This window comes from Epinephelus fuscoguttatus, linkage group LG6 (genome assembly GCF_011397635.1).
Source record: "Epinephelus fuscoguttatus linkage group LG6, E.fuscoguttatus.final_Chr_v1".
NCBI classification, from domain to species: Eukaryota; Metazoa; Chordata; class Actinopteri; order Perciformes; family Serranidae; genus Epinephelus; species Epinephelus fuscoguttatus.
The window spans coordinates 10,281,922-10,307,663 of NC_064757.1; the positions used below are offsets into that span (position 1 = coordinate 10,281,922).

The following is a 25,742-nucleotide window of genomic DNA, read 5'->3' on the forward strand; positions in this document are numbered from 1 at the left end:
CCATGTTTCTGTTTAGGAGTGACTAATGGGAGGCACAAGTTTTTAAATTATTCCAGTATCGGGGTGTCGGTGGCTTAGTGGTAGAGCAGGCGCCACATGTACAAGGCTGTTGCTGCAGCGGCCTGGGTTCGAGTCCAGCCTGTGGCCCTTTGCTGCATGTCGCATGTCACCCCCCCCCCCCAATCCCTGTAAGGATCCTTACCATAATGTTGTCAGACACTTGTGACAGTTTGAGCCTGTCATTAGCAAAAATGTACACTTGTAATCAATGTAAATTTTGTGGTGCAAACTTGCTCCAAGTGGTTACATTGCAGCCTGTTTCGCTGCTGCCAGCTGCAACTGTCTCGCTCAACAGTGGACCTATTTCAAAAATTGTTGTTCTCATTAATCACTTAGACACAGAGCATAGGGAAATTGGGTCCACTACACCTATCCTTAAAAGCTGTAGACAGCACATCACATTAAATATTGTTTGAAATGACACCAGAAGAACAGCGAGTAAACTCTTCATGTATGACAGTTTTATTTACCTGAAACCAAAGTTCATGTGATACATTGTACAATCATCTCTGAAAATACAGTACAGCAGTTTGGCAAAAAATGCCAGTGGAGGGACTGCCTGCCGTTCTCATGGTAAAGCGTATGCATCACTGCACCGCTGCACGTTTGCCTTCCCAGATATGGCAAAATCTGCTCCAAACATGTTGCACATCTCAGTGCAAAGCAAAAAAAAAGGCTGTTTAGTTTTTAAATATTCCATAAAAGTATTTCCTTAGGAAAGATGAACTGTTTTTGAGCTTATTTAACATTTGTACTATCTGACGAATGTCTATTCTATTTACCAATACTATACATTGTCTATTACACAAGTCTGGTAAAACAGTTGGCTGACTCAGCGGACATGCACCATGGAATATTGTACAATTTGCTGTACACGGTACTAAGATCTTTGTCTAAAAAGATGCCATGAGAATTGTATCATAATCTAAGGCTCTTCATGCAGGAGGATGGAAGGACTGATGAGGTGGCATTGGCTAGTTTTCATCAGACATGTATTCATGGCCATTCTATAAAAATGATGTACGAACTTTATGAGCCTCTGTCTTCATATTATTCAACTGACATGCAGCTCTTGTAAGATGTGCTGCCCAAAACACACATGCACAACACAAAACAAAACCAAAGTTTCTGCAAGGAATTTAGAGTAGAGGTGGGCTTACTTGGCCTTTGCTGCAAAGAAAAAGAAGAGAGGAAGAAATCACATCAGTGGACACAAGAATCACAGGCCAAAGTAAAAAGCATCTGAGCAGCAAATCGTGTCAATTCATTAATACTTATTTTAATAAAAAGAGCAAATATATTAAGGCCATGCTATGGGCAAGCAGAAGATTAGGTAAAAAGACAAATGCAATGAAAAAAGACATAGAAATAAAAACAACACCACCATGTCCTGTAATGGTGTGGGGGCACTTAAATGTCAGTGTCTCTGCCAGTTGCCAAAACATGCTGCCAGACTACAGTCAAAAATAACCGGCACCAGTGACAGTGCCAGTTTAAAATGCAAAAGGCTCCTATTTCTACTCAATATGTACCTGGCACTTGGTGACATTGAAGGCATTTTCAAACAATATCTTAAACACCTTCCTTTTTCTCCTCTTACTCCTGTACCATTGAAGTATACTTTAAAAAAAACTGCTAGTCCTATCAAACATTTCAGGAGCTGTCATTGCTTTCACATTCACATGAGCAATGACAGACTGCAAAGCTGTGTGTGCAACCACAGAAGAGAGCGATAGATGGCATGCAGGTCAAAGTGTACTCACTCTGCAGGTAAACAGGTGGAAGGCATTGGAAGAAACAACAATTAGCTTCAAAACTAAAAAAACAAACCAAAAAAAACTCAAAGCACTTGCTGGCCTGGTATTATTGGAGCAGGCATGCAGAAAGGCTAAGACCACGCTTAAGTAAACTAGTGTAAATGTATGGAGCATTTTGACAGCCACAACAACAAAAATATGTTTACAGAGATTCTACTTTGTGTGCTATGTACAGATATACAGACTCTTCCAATGACTGGGCTGTCCATGTTGTGCTCAGTTGATAAGACTAACAGCTTCTTGGTGCCTTTTTACATGTTCAAGTACAGTATGTGCACATTATACATACATTATAAAGATTACTGTCGTTAAGTTGCTAAATTAAGACTGAACGTTGAGAGTGAATCTCAAAAAATCCAACTTAAAAAATAAAATCAAGATAAATGTATTTTCTTCAAGTAAACAAATTTAACAACAGGCTTTATCAAAAATTGCTTTGAATCAAACTCGTAACATTTCTTTGTCCTCTCTTCCCTCCAATAACAGAGAAAAGAAATATATATATATATATATATATATATATATTTAAAAAAAAAAAAAAACAACATAAAAATGTGTGTGAGGGTTTTGTCTCTACTGCAAAACAAAATGGTGCTTGCCTCAACACTTCAAATGCTAATCTATGAAATGATTGTTAAGACAAATGGGTAGTAATGATCATATTAACAGCATTGAGGTAGCTGTGCTCTGCCTAATGCAGAAAAGAATGAACGACGACGCATGGAGCTCAAAAAATGACTACAGAGATTCATGCTAGGGCAAATACATTCAAGTCTTTGCCCCAAAATTAGTATTGTACTATACGGTCCTTAGATCATCCTCTTCACACCCAGCATTCTTGATCCCACAGCCCCTCCCAAAAATTACAAAATATTAATTATCATAAAATAGTGTAAATTCTCTGTACAGTTCAACACATAGCTCCGACACGGTGGGCATCTCTATACGTTCAACACAGGGGATCAAGAGAGAAAAGCGTGATGGTAAAATAAAACACATGGACATAATGTCAGTCAAAGTCAGTAAAATATGACTAAGCCCCAACCCCCCACCCAAAAATATGTATCGGTGAAAATGTCCTAAATACAAAAGATCTGACAGCAGACAGAGCGTCAGAGCAGGTGCAAGTGTTGACTATAAGTTGTTCCGAGTTAATGTAACTGTGTTAGATGTGTGTGTTAATGTCCACTTCACACTGGTGCACAGGGAGGGTGGTAGTGTGCTGGAGTCAGTCAGGGCCAAAACATGGCGGACACGTTAGTGTCGGTGCTGTAGATCCACAGCACCAGGGGCAGGGAGATGGCCACGAAGGGCCAAGAGATGCCCTCGGCACATGCAGACAGAGAGCAGCCCTTTCTGGCCGGCTTCTCCAGCTGTTTACCAAATTCCAAGTAGTTCCTCGCCAAAAACTTTAGCAGCTCGTCCAGCAGGATGACGGGCACAGAGATCTTCAGCACCATCATCCACTGGGTCGTATCCAGAGGGGTGATCTGGAAGATGACCTAAGAGAGAGCATGACAACATCCATCAAGTAACATTACAGCTGCTTTTTAAAGGATTACAACTGCACATGGTGCCAGCAGAACCAAAAGAACACCAGAAGATGGTTAGCTTCAGTGTCAAGAGTCGAGACCACCTAAACTAAGACCAAGTCATAACTAAGACAAGAGTGTATCAAGACTAAGACAAGACCAAGACTACGAGGGGTGGAGACTGGGGCTGTAGTCGAATAGTCAGTAAATATTTCCATTCCTAAACACTTTTCCTTGGCCTTAATGGAGAACATCATGAGGTCACAGAAAGATGTGAAGGAGAATTCATAGTAGGAGACAGCCGTGGTGATGAGAGAATCAAACTGCATTTACACTAGGCTAGAAAAAAGCCTCCTACATGAAACTCTAAAGTTCACTAATTCAGTGGTTCTTGAAGTGGGATCTGTGGCACTCTGCCAGGGGTCAGATTTATCACATTATCATGATAAATATTTACTGACTTTACAAAAGGCTTCATAGTTTAACGAATAATATAGTAGACATCGACTGCGTTCAATTGTAACAAATCAGTACCTATTCTCTTGTGTTGTTCTTTCATAAAGCAAAGACCATATAAGAGTAAACACATAAGATATCAAGTTATTCAAAGGATCATACATGAGGGGTTCCCCATTATATACTCTGTCTTGTAAGAGGTCCTCGACTGAAAAGTCCTAGGATGGTGAGGGAATGGTCTGCCTTACTCCCAACCTAACCAATCCAACCAACTAAAGCAACGAGTACTAGGGAGAGTAGGGTGGATTAGGAAGTCACAATGCCAGTCAAGAAACAGTCCAGCATACTGTATAGTTAGTGAGCTGTATAGACGTGCTAGTAAGTACATTTTATTTACATTTGGACAAAGCCAGAAGAGCTGTTTCCCACAGCTTAGTACATAACAGACACTTATGAGAGTGGCATCAACCTTCTCATCTAACTCTCTCTGTTCCAGTAAGACCCGTACCATATACTGTGATTGCAATGTGTTCGGTTTGTCCCAGGGGCATTTGTCTCTCTTTTTCTTTCTCTCTCTCTCTGTCTCTCCATTTCCTGACTGTGTCCCTATTATGACCTATCTAATAAAAGCAAAATACCTAAGTATTTTCTTTTTATTTTCAGGATAACTCATCTGTTTCTATTGCACGTCTGTAATGAAGCCAGTCAACCACCAGGGGGCAGATAAGACCGCATAATAGTGTTGTCAAAAGTATCGATACTCAAACGCTGTATCCGGATACAATACTAATTTACCAAAGTATCGATACTAACAGTGCATGCCACCTCAGCGCCTGTCAGGTGCGCGCAATGGGTCCGACGGACACGCGCTGTGCAGGCAGCGTCTGGCAGGCACAGAGCCCTCACTGCAACCCGGCTTGTTGTCGTCGTCGCTGTGCATGCATGCACACATTTCTGTTGCTGTAATATGGCCAGCGCAGCTGCAGGAGGATCAGAGCAGCCAGTTTTGGTCAAAAATGATAAAGGAAAAAGCGCTCTTTGGAAATAATTAGTGAAGTGAACACAGCACGCTGCAGACGGCAGGTACAGCCCCTCCCCTCACTAGCAGCTGAGCAGCTGGTGTCGCCAGCATCAAACTAAAATATAACTTCTAACGTTAATGTGGGAGCTAAGCAGAAGACTTTATCAGTCATGCCCGTCTGTAACATTAATACACAATGTTAGTTTAACAGGACAACACAATTATGTGTGTCTGAAAAGTTATGTTAACTGTAAAGTCACAGATTGAAGCTGAAAAAACGTTTGGTTTCTCCCGTAACCCCTGGTACTCTGATCACATAGTGAGGTAGAAACAGGAGCATCCTGAGCCTAAACTACCAACTCTATTTGATCAGCAATGAAAATATTGTGCCAATTCACCAGAAGCACAGAAAATAAACAGGGCTGTAGATAAATACATTTGTATGGACAGATCTTGTTTCTGGTTGTTATTTATTTTGGGGGGATTTTTTGTTGTTATCATTGATGTTACTGTTTTGATCTTTATTTAAAAAATGACATGCCTCTTAATTTTTTGCTGCTGTATCGAAAATGGTATCGAGTATTGAATATTTTCCTGGGTATTGATATCGAGTTTGAAATTTTAGTATCGTGACAACCCTACCGCATAACTCCCTCAACTCAACCTGTGTCTTGCTGTAAGTAACCATCAAGTAGCCAGCTCATATCCGAGTATCCAAACAGCTCCATCAAGTCATCAATGAATTAAATGGATTTGTAATACTCACAGGCAGAGGTTCCACATAGAGGATGAGAAAGTGGAGGGACATAGAGAGGCAGATGGCCCCCAGGAGCCAAATGTTCTCCCAGGGAGGCATCCGCAGGAGAGACTGGTTCTCTGACAGACTGGATGGAAGAGAGAACACAGATGGTAATTCATTTATACAGTTTGCCCTTCTTTCTGAGTCCAAATGATGCCTAGATGATCTTTCTGAGAGGCACTTACTTACCTGTTAAGAGCATTGCACATTTCAATGGTAACGAGCACAGACAGGGCCATGGTCATTGGGTAGGGCGACTCAAACACTTCGCAGTCCAGGCCGTCAAAGTCTGGGTGGTCTGGGGCGCACTGGAGGAAGTGGCTCTACAGGGAGGAAGGCAGGGGAGTGAGGGGGAGGAAAAGAGCTGGGGGCAGCTAAAGGACGATAACTCAGACAGACAGACTTACCAGCTGGTACAGAGTGACCTGAGGTCCTTCGTCAGAGAGAGTAAACCACCAGGCAGCGGCTCCCACCGTGGCTGCACCCACATAGCCTTAGTGCAAAGACACCAAACATGATAAAACATAAATTTCTTATGTGTCAAACTGCATGGAGGCAAATTCATTTTTTTTTTCTAATATTATGGGAAAAACTGACTTTGTTCTACCGTTCTTGTCCATTATTTACTTACATCCAATGGCCAGGTATCTGAAGAAGAGCCAGCCGGAGATGAGGGGCTCCTTAGCATTACGAGGAGGCTTCTCCATGATGTCCAGGTCTGGTGGGTTGAAGCCCAGGGCGGTGGCAGGGAGGCCATCAGTCACCAAGTTGACCCAGAGCAGCTGGACTGGGATCAGAGCCTCCGGGAAGCCCAGCGCCGCAGTAAGGAAGATGCTATCAGGAGAAATAACTCAGTGAGCAACTGCACTAACATGCTGGAGGAGGTCTAAACAGCATCACAGTATGTTGGATACCTATTGTCCCATCAGTCTATTATAATGTCTATTATAATTCCATCCTCCTAAAAGATAAGAGCAGCAATTAATACAATAAGGGTCATCTGCTCCTGAGGAGACTCACCACACAACCTCCCCCACATTGGAAGAGATAAGGTATCTGATAAACTGCTTCATGTTGTTGTAAATAGCTCTGCCTTCTTCAACTGCGGCCACAATGGAAGAAAAGTTGTCGTCGGCGAGGACCATCTCAGAGGCTGACTTGGCCACGGCAGTGCCAGAGCCCATGGCGATGCCAATCTCTGCCTTCTTCAAGGCAGGGGCATCGTTCACTCCATCACCCGTCTGTGGAGAAGTATTTTGTTACAGAGGGGTAATTTCTTTGCTCTAGCACAAGCAAATCAACACAATACATGTGACGTTTCTAAGGCCAACGAAGACAGGATACCCACAAGTTTAAGAGCAACATGTTTACTATCTTTTCAATGTTAGCCAGAAATGGAATTAAGACCTAAATTATAACCAAACCAAATGCTTGTAATCCCAGACTATTTCCCCTTAAATGTGAAACACTAATGATCAGTAAGAGACTCTGCAGAATCAGATTTCACACTTCATACCATAGCAGTGATCTCGTCAAATCCTTGCAGGAACTCAACAATCTTGGACTTGTGGGAAGGCTCGACACGGGCGAAACAGCGAGCATGAGTCACAGCCTCACGCTGATCATAGGGTGAGAGTTCATCAAACTCTCGTCCAGTGAAGGCCATGCGCTCCACATCATCGTCGTCGGTCAGGATGCCAATGCGGTGGCAGATAGCCACAGCTGTGCCCTTGTTGTCTCCGGTGATCATGATGACGCGGATGCCAGCCTGTCGGCACAGCTTGATAGAGGCAGCCACCTCCTGTCTGGGAGGGTCCAGCATGCCGACACAGCCGACAAAGGTCAGGTCAGACTGGACACAGAGAGACAAATACATGACTGAATGTTTGCTCCTGAAAAGAATACTCCCACTACACACCAAATACCACTACTTTTATTAAAACATACAAACAATTGTACCAGAAGTTAGAAAAAAAACAACTCACCTCATACTCTGAGAATTTGGCCGTGTCAGACAGTATCATGTCCTCCATTTTTGGTGGGCTGTCTCGTGTGGCCAGAGCCAGGCACCTAAGGGTGTCACGACCTGTCCCATACTCACGGATCACAGACATGATCTTTTCTTTGATACCTTTGCTGATGGGAACTTTGCTGTTGCCAACTCTGACATGAGTGCACCTATCAATAACTCCCTCCGGGGCTCCCTGTGGGGCAGAGCAAAGGAATGAAATAGTCACAACACAGTAGGAAACTGTCAGGCAACCAAAGCAAAGCCACTGACAGCTCCTCTGTAGTTTCTCTCAGTATACCTTGACAAACATCTTGCCCATGGAAGAACGAGACTTGTTGGGGGTGCAGAAGACAGACATGGACTTCCTGTCTCTGGAGAACTCCAGGGTGAACTCCTTCTTCATCAGCTGCTTGATCACCTGCTCAGACAAAATGACAGACAGAGTGAGAAAAACCTGCTGAGTGGGAGCAGTGGAAATCTGCAGCGTGTGCAGGTGAGGGAGCTGCTGTCACTCACTGAGTTGCAGGCGTTAGCTCTGTCAATCTTGGACAGGCTGTGGACCTCAGTGTCGAAGACGTTCATCTTCTCCACCAGACAGGTCAGCGCAGTCTCTGTGGCCTCACCGACCTTCTCATACACACCTTTCGCCTGAAATATCAAAAACATTTATTGTTAATATTTATTTCTCATAAAAAAAAAAAAAAACTTGCACACTGGTGGATACATTTTGAGTTGCCCATAGAGCTTATTTCACTCCAAACCACAGATGAAACAAATGAAACGGCACACCAAACAGACAGATTGTGGTTATGATTGGGACAGAACATCTAATAATGATACTTTACAAAGTAGACTACAAAAGGCTTCCCAAAATGCCCTTCTCTCTTGCTTATTTGGTTTCACAATGTTAGGTGTTAGGGTGCAAACTGGTACTATTGCCTGTTTGCACCTCAAATGCACATCATATTTGTGCATTTGGATGCATTCATGGGTATGTAGATATGGCTTATATACATTAATATATGGGTAACATGTGTATGTATATGTACTCACCTACAATTGTCATTATTTGTATTCATTTTATGTTATATTTTTACTATTGTTTTCTTTGTGTTCTTCTATCACACAGACACTTTTACTGTAGCGCCATGAGTTAGTGTTATTGTCCATACTGATAAGTCCTTAAAAAATACAAAATACAAACAAGCACATATACAAAAAAATCATATTGGCCAATATTACACTCTACAAATGTCTGACATGTAAACGAAGACGCAGGCAGGGTTCACACCTCGTTAAAGTCCAGTGAGGAGTCATTACACAGGGCACAGATGGTAGCCAGTTCAACCAGCGCATCATACTGGGAGGATTTAACTAGTTTACCATCATGGAACCTGCAGGCAAGCACAGAGTATTAACCTGTGTGTGTATGTGTGTGAATGTGTGTATACAGTTCATATTAACAACAACAACCATCTCCATTGTTGATGTGTTTAAGTTCCCATCTTTAACCTCATATGCTCCCGTTCACCTACATACCCCCTGCATTAGCTTTCACCTAGATTTGCCTGTTATGGACTCAGCTGTGAAGTACTCACACTTCTCCCTCAGGTGCGTAGGTAGAACCCGTGATGGTGAACTCTGACAGAGAGCAGCTGTCACTTTCAGCTTTGTTGATAACGAACATCTGGAGAACAGGAGAGCAGGTGGGACAAAAACAAATATGAGTCTTTCAAAGCACGTCATCATGTCAGTGTTTGAGACGACTGTCAGTTTCTTTACTGACACAGCAGGTGGCAGCAGAAATCACAGAAATCCCAAGCAAACCTGAAGAGTAAGGGCTCATTTAGACAGTAGATGAGCCTGCAGTGTTACAGAGCGTGTCACTGTGAGGGCCAGGCTGGGTGGCCCACTGCCTAATATGAGAAAAGGCTGTTTAGTTTCTCTCCATAAGTAAACAGAAACGACTGCCAGGGAGAGAGTTAAGAGAGAGGCTGTGCCCAAAAGGAAGAAGCCGCAGTGCCAGGCCTGCTCCCACAGGACGCTTTCATCCTCTTTCTCTCTCTTTCACTCACTCACTCACTCACAGCATTGTGTTTCCATCATTACAGAGGACATAACACTGACATACAACAATTTTCTGAAGACGTACCCTAACTTTGACCAAATACCTGTTTCCCATCAACTTAAGCACGTGTATGCAGGTTTTTTCAAAGCAGGAAAAGCCTGTAAAATTACGCGGCAAACTCCTTTAACAATGTCAGTAGATGAGGATCTTTTTTTTGGTGTGTCACATTCTACGTCACAAATGCGCCTGAAAGCAGGGTTAGTAAACAGTAGAAAGCAGCATGGAGGCCAGTGAAAATGTTATGGTCATTACTTCTTTTTGATATCAGTTACTTAGTCTGTCAGTCAGTCAGTCTGTTTCAAACTCGGTGCTGACTAATTTGGAACAATGCTTGAATACTTCTTGGACAGAGATGAATGAATTTGTGGCTGAGATGACAAAAGAATCACAAGTTACAGACGGTCACACTGGAAAAGGGGTGAAAATGAGCATGTCCACCCAGGTGTCACGTTTCCATTAATGCAAATTGTCCCCCAAAAACATTACATTCTAACTGAGTTTCTCCTCCCTACCCGATCAAGTCCCTATCAAGAAGCAAGTATAAGACAAAGAGACAGGCAGTCATGGTCCAACTGCATGCAGGTTTTTTTTCTTTTAGCCATTAACTTAAGTTGTAATGATATTAAAAAAATATTGCACACACTGTATATCAATCCATCCATCCATCCATCCATCCATCCATCTTCGTAACCGCTTATCCTCTTGAGGGTTGCGGGGGGGCTGGAGCCTATCCCAGCTGACATTGGGCGAAAGGCTGGGTACACCCTGGATGGGTCACCAGACTATCACAGGGCTGACACATAGAGACAGACAACCATTCACACTCACATTCACACCTACAGACAATTTAGAGTCACCAATTAACCTGCATGTCTTTGGACTGTGGGAGGAAGCCGGAGTACTCAGGGAAAACCAACGCTGACATGGGGAGAACATGCAACAGTGCTAACCACCACATCACTGTGCCGCCGCACAGTAAAATAAACGCTTACATTTTTACTTCAAAATTCTTTGAAAAGTATTTTTTTTGTTATGAGACATGAGCATAAAGTCAATTAGCAAAGCTCTTTTAAGGCTTTTTGTCTACATGTACAGAGAGCAAATATTTTGTCTTTTCAGTAGTTTATATATGGCTCTGAGAATACATCGTTGAAAACTGCAGTAATTGCACAATAACAAGCTATTTAATCATGGCCAGTACAACATGTGGCCCAAACAATACACAAGCCTAAACAACTGTTTGATGAAAACTATAAATTAATGCCACAAATCCAATTCAGGCTTTGCCAAAGTTCTGAGAGAGCACACTGAACAGGCATCAAGAGCATTAAACTTTAATTAATGCTGAAATGTCTTAATGTGGGGCCAAGTGCTGCTGGGGTGCCACTCACAGACACAGAGAGAAAAAGGAACTACAGGCTTTGCTTTGCTTTGCTTTGCTTGGTGACGCAAGGTCAGTTATGCAACAGCAGCACTGCAAGTCATCCAACAGCTCAATGTAGATTAGAGGAGCGGCAGTATTTTGCCTTGTTAATTAAGCTGGATACCTGATCATAAGGAAGACTCCACTCTCTCTGTTTGCACAGACAATATTAGCATTTAAGCTGACAGAATGTATTGAAAGTGACGTATGCAGTCACAGTTCCTCTTACTGCTGTCATCTTATTCAAACACCAGGCAGGGACAACAAAGATGACAAAGCACAGACAACCAAACTGCTCAGCAATGCACCACAACAGAGAGACAGAGAGAGAGGCTATGTGTGTGTGTGTGTGTGTGTGTGTGTGTGTGTGTGTGTGTGTGTGTCTGTGAGAGAGAGACTCACTCTGCAGACAGACATCTGGTTGGTGGTCAAGGTTCCTGTCTTGTCAGAGCAGATGACAGAGGTGCAGCCCAGGGTCTCCACGGATGGCAGGCTGCGGACGATGGCGTTCTTCTTCGCCATGCGGCGAGTGCCCAGGGCCAGGCAGGTGGTGATGACAGCAGGAAGACCTTCAGGGATAGCAGCCACGGCCAGCGCCACAGCAATCTTGAAGTAGTAGACGGCCCCGCGGATCCAGGAGCCTCCATGGACGGGGTCGTTAAAGTGGCCGATGTTGATGATCCACACGGCAACACAGATGAGGGAGATGACCTTGGACAACTGCTCGCCAAACTCATCCAGCTTCTGCTGCAGGGGTGTCTTCTCCTGCTCAGTGGCCGCCATCTCGTCACGGATCTTACCAATCTCTGTGTTAACACCAGAGGCCACGACCACACCCACGGCCTTCCCAGCTGCAATGTTGGTACCCTGAAATAACAAGAAATATTGTATACATGTTGTCTCGAGCACGTCTGATAACATCTCACACATCTTGAAATAACAACAGGAGCAAGTTTTTCCAGGAAGTTAACAGAAAATAAACAAGGAGTCGAAAGGCATCAACAGGATGTGTGATAACTTCTGCAGAGTTGAACTTACAGAGAAAAGCATGTTCTTCTTGTCCTGATTGACAGCACGGGGGTCGGGCACAGGGTCGGTGTGTTTGATGACAGAGACAGACTCACCTACAAAGACAACAGAGGGCAGCTGCTCATACCAGTTTGCATTTGCCTCTGCAGATGATCTTAGGAGCAAAGCACAGCCAATTATCTCTACAGAGAGAGATCTGTGGTACTGATCATTCATGCTGCCTCACTGATCTTTCATATCCTCATGAATGTTTCAATTTAGCAGCAAACATGCTAATTAGAAAGTGTCATGATACACCTCTGGGCTCATTCTGCAGCCAGCTCAAAGGATCTTGTTCACTGACATCCAGCTATTCTGGTTCTTAAAAACACAGGTGGAAGATTGACCCATTTATCTTGGACACTGTTTTGGATACACTGGATACATTTTTGCTTTTATTTTAAAATAAAGGGAGCATCATTGTAGAGTTTGAAGTTAATTTAAAACTGAGGAATGGATTTAATCCAAAACATAATTATAAAATGAAAACCGGTTAAATTGTGCCAGTACAGCCAAAGCTTAATTTTCAATTTGGGACAGAAATGGCCATATGTGAAAACAATTTCACTGGCAGAGTATACAGTATTTAAAGGGCTTGGTGGTGACATTTAAGGCTTTGTATGAATACAATGAGCAACCTCACTCATCAGTTACGGTAAGTCAGGGATTGCTGAGCTAAGCTTTAACTCTGTGACTTTCTATTTATTACAGTATAACAAGCATACATTTAAAGGTTTAAATGTGTGCAGTGAAATGCAGAATGGCATAGCCTTGATATTGATAGCCTTTATGGCCTGGAACATATAAGAGGAAAAAAAAAATCAAAGATACCAAAAACAATGCACTGTATGAAGTGTGCCAGCAGTGTAAAATAAACATCACTACTTAACGAATCAATAAAACATGCAAACTAGATCCATTAACAAGACCCATGAGAAACTGAGAGTTTTATGGATGAAAGTGGCACGGGAAAATTATTTAATGGCTGTGATGTCATCAGCGGGCATTTCTTACCGGTTAGAATGGACTGGTCTACCCTCAGAGTTGTTGATTTAATAGAACAGATCCGGATGTCAGCAGGCACCTTGTCTCCAACTGTAAGAGAACAGATCCACAATTAGAGAAAATACACAAACAAATACCCGACAGCATGGAGAGCACAGACACATAGGAAACACACACGCGTGAAAATTTGTTGGGAAAAAAAACCATTGATATGATTTTGAATTCAGTCTGCGTCTGACAGCTCATGTTAATGACAACAACCAGAGTAAACAATTAACTTGCCATGACATACAAAATGGTTCAATAGTCTTTTACACCACATGAATAGCATCGAGTCCATCCATACACACCTGTACACATACTGTACAATGCTATAAGTGTGTGTACGGGCTAAATGAAGATTTAACAGATGAGATGTTGTCTGTTTTCTGCAGCCAGTAACTCAGCATTAGTGTAAACTGAACTGATGAAGCACAGCTCATTACAGGGAGGTTGCTGTGCCACACAGCAGCAGAGCAGTGTTGCCATCGCTGCAGGGAAAGAGAAGGAGAGCCAAAGAAAGAGGAGGAAATGAAGGACCTGTGAGCCATAAAAGGCCTGTCTCAAAGGAAAAGGCCAATTTGGGTACATCGGAATTGCAGTGACCCAATTCAACTTCCTAATGGTACATAAAGGCAATGAAAACTGGGGAAATGGCTCAGGCTATGGCACAGTTCTGTGGGACATAGTCTACATATAGGCCTACTTAGTTAAAATCCAAATTGTGTCACATTGTTACAAAAGACTCCAACCAAGAACATTGCATAGTCAGAATCCAGTAACCCACACAAGCCTGCCAAGTACCTAAGAGTCTAACAAAAAATAAAGACAAAGCTGAAATGAAAACTCAGACTCAAGATTCCCATTTGAGGGAGACAGATACTGTAATCCAAAACCCTCCATGCCCTTGAGGGAAGGGAGGAGAAAATAGCAATAGGACCAACAAAGCATGCAGCCAAAAATGGGAGAAGCATTTCGATATGTACTCCAATACGCCGATCGGGTTTAAATGTTGGTCATATAATGGCAGCTGTTTCCTCTTCATTGCCACAGCAAAGGAAGAAAGACAAGGGGACAAACAACAGGGCCCACTACATCACCTCGGAGAAACTCACGCTCCATGAGTGTTGACTTGAAGCTGGATGATCTTCAACTTATTAGATGTCCTGACAGCAGTGCCAGGAACTCTGATCTGACAGCAGGCATTGGCCAGTCAAGACAGACATTGACAGCTTTTCTGAGAAGGACTAAGTTACATCTTTAAACCATCCCGACCTGGAACGACAGCCGCTATGGAAGCTTCACTTCTGAGAAGGTCACACAACCTCACAGGTTGAGCAACGCAGACTTGGGGTCAGACTTGTATTGTCAAATTACGTTTAACAAAATGCTTTCAATCAACATTGTGACTAATGTTTCTTGTAAAAGCAATTCATGATTGAAAAAGTTGAACACAGATATCAATTACCTACTTAAAAAATGTATCCAAACAGAGGTTTTTGAGTAATGACGCCTAACCAAAAATTGTTACCATATCCCCTGGTCTCCCCGAACCTACTCTGCCTTTCCAGTTGCAGAGATAAAATGAATCAAATCCTGGAGATCCTATGTATACCAACTGGTATACATAGGGATGCCATGCCAGTCCTGTGGGCACAGTACAGCCCAAAACAAATCCAAATGTAAGACTGTCAGAAAACAGCAGAGTGTATCGCAGCCTCTACAGAAGTGTTTAGTGCAGAGTGTGTGTGGTGAGCGAGGAGAGAGAGACGGTGTACCTGCACTCGGGACAAGCAGGTGAGCTAGACATCAGGTTAACAGTAGCTAAAACATGAATGTAACTGAAGTTCATTGTGAGCTACAGTTTGTTTAGAACAAATATTGACAGATAATAATTTGTGGCCGATCATTTGGAGCACCTTTATCTGGGGATGTTCAATTTATGATCCTTGTTCTCCCCAATTCTGGCTGCTGAAAGCAGTGAATGAGATAATCGTGTATAGGGGGGATTTTTTTATATAGCAGTGGTGCAAATGAATATAGGGGTCATGCTGTCAGTTCAACAGCACCTAACTTGTATCAATAATGTCACTACACATTGAATAGAGGAACCCATTTCATAGCTACATTTTTAACTTTCTTAGGAGAAATGATTTCATCCCTGGAAGACAACAAAACATGAAATGTTTTTATTAGAAGCCAAAAGCTTTACAATTACATCCTAGGTGGTTGTGTAACACTTCCTATACTACTTCCTAATACTGACAACTTCTGTGGGAGTGCTGAGAAACATGGCTAAGGTGATAGGCTTCTAACAATGGTGCTTGCTAATGTAATAATACATCATACGAAGAAAGCAGTGAGTGTTGAGACTATGACACTGTGACATGCTGGAATTGTCCCGAGGTTGTGTTACACTGCAGACCTGCTCTGATGAAGTGTGCATATATCATCTGTCCCTTTGTGTCAACATCCTACTTGGTAGAAGTCCAAGCATCTCCTCAGGCATGACCACATTTTCACCTTTGTGCTTGCCAACAGGTCATAGAGTCCACAAATTTCAGAGTGACAAAAGCTCAAACCCAGTGATTCACTGCACCCAATGTAAGTCCCGGAGGTGCCTTTTAAACAGACCCTTCAACAGCAGGCAAGGCAGTGACTGAACCAAACCGGTTTGCTTTGACTGGCACCTGCCTCTGCCGTGTGTTAGGGGATAGCGTGTTGTTCGGCAAGCCAGCCTTCCTCAGGGCCAGCCAAAAGGCCACATGTGCTGATGGCAGCTGAACAAAAGGCTGACCCCCTGTCATGTTGAGTGGGTCATGTCGGGACCGTCAACAAGTGAGGCATCCTGCAGCTTTCCAGCACAGCTCTTACTGATGAACTCACAAGCCAAATTTACATGCATACAATTATGCAAATACTTTATCCAAATGGATATGTTAAAAAACAGTCTAGAACGGCTAAAATACTAACTTTTCATTCCTCCTCTGCTCAATGAAGATTTTCCTCTCTAAACTTTGGCAGGCAGGTGCACTAGAGAGTTCATATGACTCAGCACAACCAATGCAAGGAAATGAAACCGATAATCTGGTCTCTGCAAATATATCCTACATGTGGATGCTATCTTACACTATTTACCGTATTACAGGTGCATTTTGGTGGCCATGTTTAGGTGGACACTGTACAAACCACTCAGGGTAGAAATCTTACTTTTTTGTCCCCTGGCCACAGTGTTAGCACATGGCAAAAGTCACAAGTGAGTTTTACTATTTCATCATCAAACAAGAGCAGAGTAAATAATGTTTAGTTAGCAGCCTGCTGTTATTTTGTCACAGATTCAAACACGTGTCAGCCGACTTTGGAGTTGATCCTAACCTCTGACCTCCGTTACATAAGCACTATCTCTGCACTGTCTCCCTGAGATTTCTGCTCTGCCTTTGTCTGTTATGAATCTTAAGCAGCAGCAGGCTGAGCTTCCAGATAGCATGCAACTGTTTCTGTTGTCATGGTAACAAACCTTGTCCCAGGACTGGGAGCGTTTTAGAGCTCCCCTCCTGTCAAAAATAATCAGGATTTTATTAGGGCCTGGCAGAAATGACATGTATGAAAACCATGACACAATTTCAATTCTAAAATTTAAATCTATATCAAGATCAACCACTACACTAACATTTGAAAAGGGTATTCACCACTGCCCACACATACAGCATATGCTGCAAAGGATCTGGATCTTAATAAGAATACAAGGATCTAAATTCTGTACTTTTAACTTTCAGATGTAGTCACAGAGAAAGACATATTGAGAAAGCAGAGAGTCATTCTGGAAAAATGTAAGTAGACTTGTGGTAATGTAATGTAAATATCAAATAAATCATCTAACTTGTTCTTGCAGCCACATAACACACGAAAATGTTAATGTGAAAACAGCGATCAGTTTAACTATAGATTTTATATGTTAACAGAAGGTCAGACCTTTACATTCTGTTCATGTCTTCAGGTTAACACTGTCAGTCATGGCCCCTCATTAAATCCTTACTGGGGTTAAAGTCTGACCTCTCACTGTCCCATCTACAACCAGACAGCATAGCATGGATTCCCAGCAGTCAGTATAGTGTGACTTAGGGTTAACAAGGCTAGTGCAGTGAGCTGAATAGTTGACAATCTGTATAAAACTACAAGCCAGCTTTAATACTACTTACAGAACCTGAGATTTATGTAACAGTGACAACAAATTTTTGGTGAATTGCTTACACGTATAGTTTATGCAGAATCTTGCATACTTCTGTACAACCAAGCTCTGCTGATTTCACCGATCAGTGCCTTCAACCTGCAGATTGGCTGGAATAAAACCCTCTATGCCCTTCTGCAGGTCTACACTACAAATTAGGTTCCTGCATTTCTAAAGCCCTCTTCCCTGGTCGGCAAAGATGAGACCGTTTCTCTCAGTCTCGCTGACAAGTCAGGAACCTTTGCCAAAAAACAATCCCTCCATGACGATGGATGCTTGCCAGACCACATTAAATGCCACATACTATCCATGGTGTCTGGAATCTTAGTGGCGGGTGTGGGTGCTGATGGGCAGGGTCGCTATGCATTGAGCATGGTAGGGAGGGATGGTTATCCACAAAGCGCTTCCCTATAAGGTCATCCCGCTCAACCACAATAGGAGCAGATCAGACATCCTCCCCCCCTATACTGCCCCCCACATGAGCCCCCCTCACTACCAGACTCCACAACTTCACAGCCAGCAGAGAACAAACCCACTGAGCTCTTCTGCTCTGAGAAAAGGCCAACATCCAAATCTGCAAGCCCTCAACATTAAACTGTAAACTGGCATACAATGTGTGCTGTGTTATGACAAGGGCTTAAAGGAGCAGTGTGTAGGATTTGAGAAGCTCTGTTGGCAGAAATGGAATATAATATTAATGTTTTCATTAGTGTATAATCACCTGAAACTGAGAATCATTGTGTTTTTCCTCAGCTTAAATGCCCTTCATATCTACATATAGAGAGCAGGAGTCCGCCATGTTGCACCGCCATGTATCTACAGTGGCCCAGAACAGACATACATAACACTGGCTATAGAAAAGGTTTTTTGCATCTTGAAGGCTGTACTGCATGCTAGAGCTGCAGCAATCAATTGATAAGTTGTCAACTATTAAAGTAATTACCAACTGATTTGATTATTGATAAACAGAATATTTTTGAGTTTAGTTTTTTTTTTTAAGTCGAAATTCTTTGAATCCAGCTTCTTAAGTATCGACATTTTCTGGTTTCTTTCTCAGGTATGACAGCAAACTGAATATATTTGGGTTGTGGACAAAACGACATTTGATGATGTCATCTTGGGCTTGAGGAAACACAGATTGATATTTAGCACTTTTTAATGACATTTTACAGACCAAACAACTAATCAATTAATCAAGAAAATTATTGACAGATTAATCGTCAGTAAAAAATATTACTTTAGTTGAAACACACTTGGAAAGGGAGAGGTGAGGGAAGAGGTATTCAGACCTTACCGCTAGATGCCACTAAATCCTACACAGTGGTCCTTTAAATCCACTGAATGGAGCTAGTGAACATTATCAGTTGACGCCATTTTTTAAAAGGTTATTTTAAGTGGGGCATGGTAACCCTTTTATCAGATTTTGGCTGCTGGCACTTGCCCATTTTAAAATGAGTGCAAATCGATATTATAGTAAAACCTAGTTAATCAGTACTGATCATGTTCTTTGGATGATTTCAGAATCTATTTTTAAAAAAAAAAAAAAAAAAAAATCACTGGTCTCCATGTCAGAGAGGACCAGCACAGACAGCCGACAGCAGCCCTCGGAGCTTCAACTGCTTCTAGATTAGATTTAAAATCACTGAACTACAAAGACGAAACCAAGCATAAAATAATCTATTTTAGATAAAGTCTAAGAAAGGCATTACACACAATGTTATTTCCATGACATTAAACAAATTTCAGTGATTGTGCAACTTATGAGCGATGAGGTATGAGTAGGAGGCAGCATTCAAACCCACAGCAGCACCCTGACAGAGAGCAGCACCGGTTGGCTGCAGGCTATTCTTCTCACGGCTGAGGCAGCAACTGAGCACTTGTGTCAGTGTCCTTTACCTCGGCTCAGCAGCCAGCCAGCCGGCATCTGCGTCATCGCACTCCTCCTCTGCATGGCAGGGGTCACTTTAGACTCTTACGTTTGGAGCTTCAGCAAAATATTATTCTGAAAAAAAAAGGCTGACGGGAACCATTGAAAAAGATATTCGGAGGATTTGAGAAGTGGAGCTTCTTTTGACTGCAGGATAAAACATCCAGTTTTGCTGCCTGCTGGGCTGCATTTCTGACTTAGCCTCAAGCTGCTGACAACAAAGCCTCCAGCTACCTTCATCGAAAGTGGTTAAATAACTGGGTCTCTAATATGCAAGAGAAGAGTGCATATGACTCACAACTTTCTCTTTAAACCTGAGCCAAATAATTAAGCTTTCTCCACTCTGCTTCTGCTGCGACACATAATCAAAACTGCATGAGTAGCGCCATCATCCTAAAACAAATTATATACAGTAACACTAGATAACACTAGAAAAATTATATATTTTAATTCCAAGTACACCCCTTCTCCATTTGCCCTTGTCAAGGTTACTCAGGAGTCCCGCTGAACACTGTCTCATGTCACCCACTGTAGCAATGTTCCCCAGAGCAGGATGGGAGGGGCGTGCACGGGGTGGGACCAGACACCTGTCATCTTCACGACTGTCACTGTCTCTATAAATACAGCATTCCATAATCTAAATGGCCTATGATGGCTAAAAATATAACCTACCACTATGCACAGAAAAACTATGCATCACTTCAGTGGCTCAGGGTTAAACACAGTATCACGATAACGCTAGTGTTTTAAGGACTTCAGCATTTCTCAACACATCCGTCTGTTCATCCCTCTGCAGAACTGTGTGTATGTGTGTGTGTGTGTGTGTGTGCGCCGTGGGGGGAACAGAACTCCTGAAAATCAAAGCTTTACATCCTGAGGATTTTAGCTGCTGAAATTCGCTGACTGGACCTCAGCAGCATGAATCACCCCAGCATTTAGTTCACGTACTGCATGGGGAGGGGGGGGGAGACGGGACGGGACGGGACTGTTGAGTTGGGATGAGCTGTGAGGATACAGTCGCAGCACGGTTACATGACTGAGCTCAATCTTGGTGTGTGTGGACAAATACACACATGCACACACAAAGACAGACTGACACGCACACACTGAGTAAAGTGGGCCTTGATAGCATTTGTGCCCAGCCCTTTGAGACAATGGGTTAATAAGAGCATCTCAAAATACATCACTCTTGCAGGGTGAGTCACCTCTGCAGTGGCACATGGGATGGGGGAGGTTTCAACTCAAGCTTGTGCTAAATGTGATCCATGACCATACGTGGACTCATTTGATCTGTCCACAGTAGGCTTTACCTGAGGCAGAGCCAAACAGCAGCTAGGAACATTCATATTAAAACACAACATCTCCTGTTTAATCTAAAAAAAAAGCAGCATATCGAAAAGGGAACACAAAAAATTCTTGGTAGAAGTTACAGTGGCGTTAAATTGCCAATTTTCTGTGAATTTTCCATGGTTCATGTGATATCCAGATGCTTCCTTTGCACGCAAGTAGTCTACAACCTAGGCCTACAGCCTACCATTTAAACTTTCACACTTCAGTTAGCTGATGTTCTATTCTGAACACATACAACAGTACAGAGTAGAGTAAGGTTAAAACAACACAACAACTGCAAAAACGCCATGTCTGTTTCAATAGGCACAAGGTCGAAAGCAGGTCAACCTACCAGCAACCTCCACGATGTCACCAGGCACAATGTCTCTGGCCTTGATCCTCTGCACGGTCTTCCTGTCCTGCCGGTACACTTTCCCCATCTCAGGCTCATACTCCTTAAGTGCCTCAATGGCATCCTCAGCATTGCGTTCCTAGTGAGGAGAAAAGAGATTCAGTACCAAAGATTTTTTTAGTTTCTCTGAGATTATTTGAGAATATCACATACTTAATACATGCGGAGCATTCCCCTTTGAAGAGGCACTGACTGTTCTAAGTTTGATGTTTATTTTATCAGGTTTTGATTGGGGACATTTAGATGTTAAGCATATGACAGTGGGAATATAAATCGCATCATTTTCTGCCTCTGTTTTCTAATTCTACCATTCACCAGCAACATCATCCTTCATCAACAAGAGGAACACATCACTCAGAGCTGACTGCCCACACATTGTTTAAATAAATAAATAAATAAGCCTGGCTCATATGTGAGCGATATACAGGAAGACGGGTGATGACAACTGATAGACTGTTCCTTTTCAATAGGAAGCCTTCTTGAGACAAAAATAACTTCCAGAACAGTGTCAATCTACAGTGTGGGTGAAGTATAACAAATGTTAAATCACAGCAGGCTGCCACACTAGCTGCAGTTACATGGACAATATTTCTTCAGTCCGAGTGAAATTATTCTGATTAGATTCCAACTGACCTGTTTACATGGACGCTAAATTAAGTGATCTGATAACATGTGCCTTTACATGCCCCAAAGCGTTTAATCAGAAAACAACTTTTTTTTTTGTCTTGTTGTTCCGCCCGCTGTGAAGCATCTCATCAGCTGGAAATGTTACAGAAAAAGAAGTTTGTTTTCCAATCCTACTGAGAAAATTTGATTCATTTAATTAAGGTTGCAACAATAAACAATTATCACAGCACAAGAACAACCTCAGAAAATACAACAGTTTCATGGAATTACACCATTATTGTTTATGTAAAGGGTTTATTTTGGTTGAACAAACACTAAATAATAATTTAAATTTGAAACATTTTAAGTGTAAGTACAGTACAGGCCAAAAGTTTGGACACACCTTCTCATTCAATGCGTTTTCTTTATTTTCATGACTATTTACATTGTAGATTCTCACTGAAGGCATCAAAACTATGAATGAACACATGTGGAGTTATGTACTTAACAAAAAAAGGTGAAATAACTGAAAACATGTTTTATATTCTAGTTTCTTCAAAATAGCCACCCTTTGCTCTGATTACTGCTTTGCACACTCTTGGCATTCTCTCCATGAGCTTCAAGAGGTAGTCACCTGAAATGGTTTTCCAACAGTCTTGAAGGAGTTCCCAGAGGTGTTTAGCACTTGTTGGCCCCTTTGCCTTCACTCTGCGGTCCAGCTCACCCCAAACCATCTCGATTGGGTTCAGGTCCAGTGACTGTGGAGGCCAGGTCATCTGCCGCAGCACTCCATCACTCTCCGTCTTGGTCAAATAGCCCTTACACAGCCTGGAGGTGTGTTTGGGGTCATTGTCCTGTTGAAAAATAAATGATCGTCCAACTAAACGCAAACCGGATGGGATGGCATGTCGCTGCAGGATGCTGTGGTAGCCATGCTGGTTCAGTGTGCCTTCAATTTTGAATAAATCCCCAACAGTGTCACCAGCAAAACACCCCCACACCATCACACCTCCTCCTCCATGCTTCACAGTGGGAACCAGGCATGTGGAATCCATCCTTTCACCTTTTCTGCGTCTCACAAAGACACGGCGGTTGGAACCAAAGATCTCAAATTTGGACTCATCAGACCAAAGCACAGATTTCCACTGGTCTAATGTCCATTCCTTGTGTTTCTTGGCCCAAACAAATCTCTTCTGCTTGTTGCCTCTCCTTAGCAGTGGTTTCCTAGCAGCTATTTGACCATGAAGGCCTGATTCGCGCAGTCTCCTCTTAACAGTTGTTCTAGAGATGGGTCTGCTGCTAGAACTCTGTGTGGCATTCATCTGGTCTCTGATCTGAGCTGCTGTTAACTTGCAGAGGTGACTCTTGGTCACAATAAAGAAAACGCATTGAATGAGAAGGTGTGTCCAAACTTTTGGCCTGTACTGTATGTGTAAAAATTCTGACAGGCAGTCAAGGAGGAAAGGAGATGTGCATAAGCAGGTGAGATTCTCCATCCAGTTGCTTTGTAATTTCAATACTGCAGCAAGCAAATGTATACAGTACAATTTTCATACCACTGTATCTAATTTCTTGGTATACCTCTGCAATTCTACATTCAATATGTAAAGTATAGGGACGAGAAGAAGTGGTTCTGCCTGTTAATACAATTTAGTAGTAAAAAACCTAAGTGTAACCCAGGTTATTTTCTCTAGCTACAAACTACAGAGGTCTCCTCAACACCTCACATGCAGACTAGGTATGCAATCTGAAGATGGTACAATTTACCAATGTTTCCTCATCGTCTCATATGCAGGTTACTGCTCCTGGTAGCAATAGATTGTTATGTCCAGGGACTCCACATTGCAGCCTGTAACAATGTTACATAAGGCTGATGTTTCAAGGTCAAAGAATATATTAATTCATCAGAGCATTCGAATAAAAACGTAGCACTAGCAAAGCACCAAACGTTTTTTCAAATTCATGAACGATTCTCTGTCAAAATCAGCAGACAGAGGCTTGTAGAAACAGCTGTTGTGACATGTCATGTATAGTGCACGACCAGCTATGTCGTCTATACCAGGTCAGTCTCTTCTGATTGATGTGGTTACATGAGGCATTTTTATTTTAACTGGGCTATTATTCGGATTATTGGTGGAATATTACGGTCCATGTAAAAGCACCTACTGATAGATAAATTTCATTCAGTCAGTAGGATATTTAATAGATGGCTTTATGCAGGTAGGATATTTATTAGACAGCTGTGGTGCTGGATTGGATTGGATTTAGTGATCTAATAACATCTCTCTTTCCAAGTTGATACAGCCTCTAATATGACTTTTTTTTCCTACAGTCTGTTTTAAGTTAGACACTGACAACCAACAGCTTTCAGTCCCATACTAATTTAAGGTAATTCATTGATGACAAAGGCATTGGAATGTATTTCATGTTTAAATGCTGAGTTATCATTTTAAGATGTTATTCTTAAATTCATCCCTTGCACTGGTGAAATCAACAAAGCTTGGTGTCAATCCAATTAGAAACGCAGGTAAAATGTGCAGCTTTTTTACAGAAAATTCATTATTCTGCTCTGTAAAATGTTGTTTACTTCAACAAAAATGCATTGAATCTGGACAAACAAAACTAGGGTAAGATATCTAAATAATTTGTAGACCTATTACCCAGATATAAAGGAGATGTAGTGTGATTTAAACACACTGACTTCCCAGGAAAGTGTCTCACCTGCCACACACCGACGATGGCATTGGCTATAAGAATGAGTAAAATTACAAAAGGCTCCACAAAGGCTGTGATAGATTCTTCTCCCTCCTCAAACCATGCTAGGACCTGTAAACAGTATGTGAAACATGTCATTATTATTTAAGACATTTCACAGTATAAGTAGATATTATCTTACAGCGATGACAGTAATGGATAAAAATCAAGACAGAACAAAGTTGGTCATGACAAAACAATGACAAATTATCTCTCTGATAGATGAAGACCTCATAAATAATTCATTTAAATGAATCGGACAGGTTTTTATCTCTTAAAAAGACACTGTGACAGCAGTGTGAGGGTTTAGCTATTTGTCAATAGCCAGGAGCTTGACATCAAAGCCAGAGATTGTTAATAGCTGAGGATCCTCCCACACATTCCTTATATAAAACTTCATGTACCAGAGAGAAAAATATGAAATCATGGATCTGCACCTAAACACTTTGTATTACTGACTACATTGCTATGCTCAAGTTAAAAGAGCCTCAATATTCTGCAGTCTAGTACTGGCAGTGCAATTATTCTATTCAATCTGGCCAATTGTTTTTCAGTTTTTTACTGCCAATACTGCACAGCCCATTTGAACTGTGTAGATGTCAGCCATCAAGAAGGCTGTAGAAACTCAGATCAACACAGTTGGACCTGCAGCATATATTGGAACCTCTTACTGCCAGAGAAAATATTACAGTATTCTGACCGGGAGTCTCATTTAGCTCATTGTTACTTAAAAAACTGCCCTAAAATTACCCCGTGTGTCACGAGGAATTAGTTAATGTCCCATAATGTAATAAAGCAATCAACCTCAGTAAGACCTAAGTATCTGGCTGTGGCAAATGCCAAAGACATTTTAAATGGCATAACTCAAATGGCAAGCATAACTCTTAATAGCAGTTTAATACAGAAGCACGGAGCTTAATAGTGCTCTACTGCATGTCATAACACAGCCAAGAGATTTACATTACCCAGCTTTAACTAAAGCAAAAACAACCTATACGTATACTGCATACATATATGCACACATACTAAAGCTGCAGCAAACAATCATTTTCATTATTCATTTATCAGACAATGTTTTTTTTTCAAATAATCCATTAATCATTTATACTTATCAGAAAACAAATTAT

At 42.0% G+C, this 25,742-nt stretch overlaps 1 protein-coding gene across 3 annotated transcripts in view; it reads right to left on the minus strand.

Annotated features, from left to right (window-relative positions):
- Positions 1-499: 499 nt before the first annotated feature.
- The window catches only part of atp2a2a (ATPase sarcoplasmic/endoplasmic reticulum Ca2+ transporting 2a), a 28,614-nt gene continuing 3,371 nt past the window's right edge, over positions 500-25,742 (minus strand). Inside the window, exons 4-21 of one of the 3 annotated variants that reach the window (XR_007449543.1) lie at positions 24,583-24,687; positions 21,196-21,334; positions 13,330-13,410; positions 12,286-12,371; positions 11,650-12,114; positions 9,295-9,383; positions 8,988-9,090; positions 8,213-8,344; positions 7,995-8,114; positions 7,671-7,889; positions 7,202-7,537; positions 6,706-6,926; positions 6,317-6,519; positions 6,093-6,178; positions 5,875-6,008; positions 5,653-5,770; positions 1,824-3,379; positions 500-1,230 (exon numbers count right to left, since the gene is read on the minus strand). Coding sequence is in view for 2 of the 3 variants with exons in the window: in XM_049578945.1 (XP_049434902.1) it covers positions 3,110-3,379; positions 5,653-5,770; positions 5,875-6,008; positions 6,093-6,178; positions 6,317-6,519; positions 6,706-6,926; positions 7,202-7,537; positions 7,671-7,889; positions 7,995-8,114; positions 8,213-8,344; positions 8,988-9,090; positions 9,295-9,383; positions 11,650-12,114; positions 12,286-12,371; positions 13,330-13,410; positions 21,196-21,334; positions 24,583-24,687 (2,907 nt within the window). In the remaining variant the exon portion in view is untranslated. Of the gene's footprint in view, positions 3,380-5,652; positions 5,771-5,874; positions 6,009-6,092; positions 6,179-6,316; positions 6,520-6,705; positions 6,927-7,201; positions 7,538-7,670; positions 7,890-7,994; positions 8,115-8,212; positions 8,345-8,987; positions 9,091-9,294; positions 9,384-11,649; positions 12,115-12,285; positions 12,372-13,329; positions 13,411-21,195; positions 21,335-24,582; positions 24,688-25,742 lie in introns of all 3 variants that reach the window. The other 2 variants (XM_049578946.1, XM_049578945.1) reach the window with 2 other exon arrangements.